We start from the raw sequence: 6,397 nt of genomic DNA, 5'->3' as shown, positions 1-6,397 counted from the left end.
TCTTGGAAACTGAAATGTCCCCCAAAATTGAAGCATTTTGTGTGGCAAATTTTATTGGTACGCTGCCGGTCTTGAAAAATCTAAAGACTTGGGGGATAGATTGCGATTTACGTTGTAGTATGTGTGGGGCGGAGGAGGAGTCTACTAACCATGTACTTTTTGAATGTCCACCAGCACTACAATTATGGGCACTATCCATGATTCCTTCCGCTCCAGGGGTTTTCCCATCATCCTCGGTCAACACAAGTATGGATTATTTATTTTGGAGGTTGCCGAAAGAGGATGAGTTTAGCTATTTCCCATGGTTATTATGGTATATATAGAAGTCTAGGAATGATAAGGTCTACTCGAATAAGAATGGAAACCCGCAGAAGATCCTTTGCCTAGCTGATGTGAAAGCAAGATATGGATGGAGGCGCAAGTAACAGTTAAGAATCAATATGAGCATTTCCATCATGGGAGTTTGTACCAGGCTACTGACTGGATTTCATTGGATAATACAAAGATTTGTTATATTGATGGAGCCTGAAAAAAAAGATAGATTCACGGGTCAAGGATGGTTCTGTCGAAGTAATGGCTCGGCAGATGTTATGATGGGGGATGAATCTCCGTAGAAGTCTATCTCCTCTGCATGTTGAGTGTGAAGCATTGATATGGGCTATGGAGTGCATGAAGTTCCTTATGTTCTCTGATGTAGTGTTTGCAACGGATTTTTTTCAATTGATGAAGATGGTGTCGACACCGGAGGACTAGCCAGCTTTCTCTACACACATGGAAGAATTCAGACGCATTAAGTGTTTCTTCCCTGATTTCCAAATCAGACATATTCTAAGAGCACAAAACATATTGGCGGACACACTTGCACGTGGTGCGAGAAGTTTTACAGTTATGCTCAATGTCGATTCCACACCATCGGCTTGGCTCTCCGAACCGGCTGGCGTAGTTATTTAGTTTAGTAGTTGTTGTCAAAAAAAAATCAGCTTCTCATGGACTTGAATTTTCTCTTCTAGAAGAACTATTTTCAAATACATAACAGAAAATACTTGTTGTCATGTAGTTTTTTACAATTGTAAACACACACATATTAATCTTGTAAGTTCTCTGGTGAGAGATCAAAAAGGTCTAGTTTGTTCTTCAAAGTATATTAACTCATGTAGAGATATACCTCTGGCTTCATTAGGTTCATAGTAGACCTAGTCGTCTCTGAGAATCTTATTTTTATAAGTTGTAGCCAAAAGAAGACCTAAACCCCCCCCCCCCCCCCCCCCCCCAAACCACAAAAGACATTTATAGAAAAGAGAAGCCCTGATTCATTATTTTGAATCCTTATCTCCTACTCGAACTTCGAAGGGAACATATAATAAAGATATTAACTACAGGGTGAAGGTTCAGCTTCTTGTTTGTCTCCGGCAATGTTGTATGAAGTATACACTATAAAAACATGATATGCTTACTGTTTGAACCGAGACTGTCGATAAACTAGTAAAGAGAAAGGACGAGTTCTCGTCAGTGTCGTCGGTGGGTCAAGACAAAGACGTGTTTTATTAGATCAATGAGTCGAAACAGTATTATAAAAGGGGAAGAGAACAGAGGAAATAGTCCAGTGAAGGCTAGTTCGTCGGACCGTACAAGTCGGCGAGATGTAAGATATAAAACTCTAAGTCTAGCCGAAAGTGAGTGTAGTGATTTGCGGATCCCCTTCCTTGTTGCCTTTCCTTCTCTTTTTATAGACAAATGCTCGTTGACCTAATGTTCTCTGTCTCGATGGGCCTCCTCGAGTAGTTGGACCGAGGTGTCGGGCCGCTGAGTCAAGTCGTCGAGCCGACGGCGTTCAATTAGTCGTCTCGACGGTCAGAAGTAGTCTAAAGCCGAGCTGATCGCCGGCTCGCAAGTCGACGAGCCGACTTTCTTTGTTGTGATCATGTGTCTGGGTAATTGTCTTGTGAGCCTTTTGGGAGGGCTAGGCCCATACCCAACACTTACTTGTAGGGATCCAAAGATTCAAACCTTTTTTCTTATGTTTTATTTTTTGGTGGCAGTTGCTGAGTGTTGTTGCCTTCCAGTGAAGATAGACATTTTAGTATAATAGATAGACATCATCAGCTCAAGACCAAACTCTCTCAGGTCATCTCCAACCCAACTTCAAAACACTATTTTAGTATAATTTTGACACAAAAACCTTCTCCAACCTAACATTAAAAATCACACCATTTTAGTACAACACTATAATTTCACACCAAATTTGGTGTAACACTATTCACCACACTAAAACACTATTTATTCCACTAAAATATTATTTAGGGCAATAGATAGACATCATCAGCTCAAGACCAAACTCTCTCAGGCCATCTCCAACCCAACTTCAAAACACTATTTTAGTATAATTTTGACACAAAAACCTTCTCCAACCTAACACTAAAAATCACACCATTTTAGTGCAACACTATAATTTCACACCAAATTTGGTGTAATACTATTCACCACACTAAAACACTATTCATTCCACTAAAATATTATTCACTTATTTTATTAATAAAATAGATAATTAAATAAATGATAAATAAAAACATAAATACATATAATATTATAAATATAATTTTTAGTGTGAAGTTTAGTGTTATGATTGGAGAAGAATTTTTTTTTAGTGTTGAAATTACATTAAAATAGTGTGATTTTAACATTAAAATAGTGTTATGAGTTAGAGATGCTCTAATTCAAACCTCTTAAGCCCAAAACCCCTACTCTGAGTGTACACTAACCAAACTCAGTTTCCGAACTTCTTATTCTCAATCTAGAGATGAATGTTGCTTTAAGAACTCTCCGTTTTGTTGCCTGAAACGAAGCTTGTATTTCACAAGCCACCAACCCAAAGAAATATTCAGAAAAAAAACAGTAAATATTTCCGTTTTAATTGTAAGTTTGTAACTAAAGCTTATAAAATGAAAATATAAGTAGAGACCATATTATCTTAAGTTTACGCATAAGAAAACCAAAGAGCAACGAAACATATATTATTATATCAATCCACACATATTTATGGATATACCACAAGGAAAGGCCCTTCTCTTAGCTGCGTCTAGGCTAAGCATTAAAGATTCAAATAATTGTGCCAGTCAGATTGCATATTAGAAGAAAACATGTGGGATCCAAGTAAAATTGAGATTACAAAAGCACAAAATGGGATACATAAATCAAGACCTCATCTTTTGGTTCCCCTTGTCATTATACAAAGGAGTAAGGATGATCTAAAACTGGGACAAACCTTGAGGTTTCTCACTGTTGTGGGAGTGACTTGTGGTCTACCTGTCCTTTATAGATAGACATCAACTCAGGCACCAGCTCGTCATGCTTCATCACATACTTGTTCAAGAACTTCGGATCCGTACACGACAAAACAGACGACACTGGAGGGAGTTCACTCCCAATCAACCCTTTGGACAAGAGAGCTTTGATCACGTTACACCTTGGTACAATCCTCTTCTCCAAGCTGTAACCAGCAACCTGAGGGTGCAAAGCAACGGCCTTCACCGTCCAATTCATCTTCTTCAGCAAAAACTCAGTCTTCTTTATAACCGACTCCGTGGAATACTCAATGCAGGGAGGATAGCGTTTGACCATCATGGCAAACTCATCCCTGCTGAACCCTAACCCTAGAAACGTCTCCATGGAGCTCAGCATCTTGGTCTTGGAGACTTTCAGGAAAGTAGGAGTGCTCCTGAAGATCTCCCATATATCTTCGACAGTGAAACCTAAACTCTTATAGACTTCAACTTTCTCCTCAATCGTCTTGTCGCTCATTTGGTAAAGCATGCGGAGAGCTAGGACAAACTTTGAGGTGGTCGGATCAAAACCCATCTCGATGACCCTCTTGAGGGAAGCATCGAAGTTCTCTTTTCCGCAAATGGGCTGAGATTTGGAGATGAGCAAGGGGAGTAAGAGCTTCTGAGGCATACCTAAACCTCTAAGAACAGATACGTTTCTGACTTTGTTCTCTAAACTAGTACCCTGTGGGAAAGAGTCATCATTACTATCTGCTTCGATGATGCATTTGACAGAGTCATAGTATATGCTGATAGACTTCTTTCCCAAGATCTCTGGAACTTTGGAGATAATCTCGGTGAGCTCGGAGGTTGAAGCTCCTCTGGAAAGCAGCAACTTGAGCTTGGGAGCGAGTGTTTTCTCAGCGTCTAGTGTTAGGACTTGTGGGTACTCTGTAATGATGGTGGAGATCTGAGAATCTGTGAAAGCGTGACTCTTCAGAAGATTCAGAACCGAATCTGGGTTTCTGTCTTCGTCTTCGAGACTGAGTTTCTTTGAGATTGATTCGGCGAGTTTTGAAGTTAGACCCAGTGAGCCAACGAGGTAAGACACTGTAAAGTTCTGACCATCTTGAAGGATTGCTGCACTAGTAGAGGAAAAGGAGTTGGAGAAAGGAAATTCATTTAAATGACGCCATTTCTGCAACTCGCAGAACCTTCTTCCATGGAGTATCAGAGAATACATTACAGAGGAGAAAAAAGAGGAAGAGGAAGAGGAAGAGGCAAATGATGACTGGACAATCGGTGTGATCCGTCCGTTCACTCGGAAATAGGGTTTATGATGCAAATGGACCTTTACAGCCCATTATCCAACTAATAGTATGCACCTTTTTCATATATGATAATATATAATCATCTTCTTTTTTTAACACTAAAATCCTTTGGCTTAGACATTGAAGAGATACAAAATCGAATACAAAACCGGTGGAACATGAAAAAATCACCAGAAGCAAAAGCCCAAAAGAGAAAGACTCAATACTAATAAACAACAATAGGTTTATATTTAACACACGAGACTTGATATTCTAAAAAAAAAAGACAGTGACACTAAAGCTGGGACTGATAAACCAAAAACTAATTCACTTTTCCATAGAATCCGGTAACACCGAAAATGAACTAAGAACCAAAAGCTTGAGCATTTCTCAACCCTAAAGGGATCAATAAGGGATCAACATCGAGCCAAAGTATAAACAAATTACAAAAGGAAAGATAGCAAGGCTAATTCAACACCAACACTAGCTACTACCAACCACAACTTGCACGACAAAGACCATCACTACACCTAAGAAACAAGTACCAAGGAACTTGAAACTCCACTCGAGAAAACGACAGAGAAGACCACCATTTCTTACATGCAGACACTCACTAGACAGCCAAATGACCTACAAAACAAAGCTGCTCACCTCCTCCCAAGAGAAGAACTGAAGATCAAGTTAACTGCTTCGCCAGAAACCAAAACCTAAGGCCACAACTGTCCAAGGAAAGGTCTTGTAGATACCTCCACAGCGAACACCAATCGCAAAGCCGAACCCAAACAACGAATCTAGGCGGAAACGATAAGACCAGGGAAACAAGAAACTTGAAAGGAACCCAAACAACGAATCTAGAACCAACTCGACAAAGGCACTACACCGAACCAAACTAAGGCAATAAAAGGGAATACATCCCACCGTCTGTAATAACCCTCACGAGCCAATAAATTTTTGGTCGAGAAAAATCTCGCTCGACCAGTTTTTAGTTGGCTCAACCAAGATTAATAAGAATAAAAACCGACCCGGAATATTAATTTCTCAACGGGGCTGTCTTGTGGTCGAATTCACTTGATAGTCTTAAATATTTTGGTCGAATTTTTATTAAGTTGGACGAGATTTTCCGAGAACAAGACGAGAGCCAAAGACAAAGATTATTTGGGTGGAAAATTATTAAAAATTATCAAGAGAAAGAAGAAGAGAAAATCAGTGAGAAAATCAGAAAATTAAATCAAGAAAAAAATTGTTGGTGATTTGACCTTCAGTCCTAGCTCAGTCAGTTGCTGTGAGAAAGATCAGAAGGTGAGATTCTTAAATAAAACCCTAGACCTAGTTCAGTTCAGATCATGATCAGGCCTTGATCTTTCTCTTTGATCAGTTCAGCAACAATCTAATCTTGGAGAAGAGGATCAGCTGAGGCCATCTAGTCCTTTGGTTCATCTTGGTAAGCTTCATCTCCTTGCCTCAGACCAGTCTTGATCAGAACCAGTTCATGTTTAGCTAGGTGTTGGTCGGATCACTTGTCTAAGTGAATATATGGTTCAGTTTGTTAGTTTCGGCTTGGATTAATTTTCTGTAAACTGCTAGCTAACTGATGGAACTGTATAGACCTAAGCTGGACTGAACTGATCATGTACTGAATAAACCTTGTCTGAACCGAGCTGATCTGATTTAGGATGAGTAGAACCAAGCATGGACTGAGCTGAGATGAACCTAGATAAACTATTATAGCTTGAACCAAACTGATCTTGTGATCATTCACTTATGTTTCAGGTCAGAGGTGGAGTAAGACTTTAGGTATCCAACCAGTTCCAAGACGAATCTCTTAGG

At 39.6% G+C, this 6,397-nt stretch overlaps 1 protein-coding gene across 1 annotated transcript; it reads right to left on the bottom strand.

The window, feature by feature from the left end:
* Positions 1-2,994: 2,994 nt before the first annotated feature.
* On the bottom strand, positions 2,995-4,739 carry LOC106429525 (transcription termination factor MTERF4, chloroplastic-like). The gene has a single exon (XM_048777235.1). The coding sequence runs from the start codon at positions 4,501-4,503 to the stop codon at positions 3,274-3,276; it is 1,230 nt and encodes a 409-aa protein (XP_048633192.1). The 5' UTR covers positions 4,504-4,739; the 3' UTR covers positions 2,995-3,273.
* Between the last annotated feature and the right edge of the window lie 1,658 nt (positions 4,740-6,397).

This window comes from Brassica napus, chromosome A3 (assembly GCF_020379485.1).
Source record: "Brassica napus cultivar Da-Ae chromosome A3, Da-Ae, whole genome shotgun sequence".
In the NCBI taxonomy this organism is placed as follows: Eukaryota; Viridiplantae; Streptophyta; class Magnoliopsida; order Brassicales; family Brassicaceae; genus Brassica; species Brassica napus.
Note: the sequence above shows the minus strand (reverse complement) of the source record. Positions and strands in the feature narration are given on the sequence as shown.

What these genes read in the sequence shown, in the direction of transcription:
- LOC106429525 (XM_048777235.1), bottom strand. Translation starts at nt 4,503, where the DNA reads ATGTATTCTCTGATACTCCATGGAAGAAGGTTCTGCGAGTTGCAGAAA.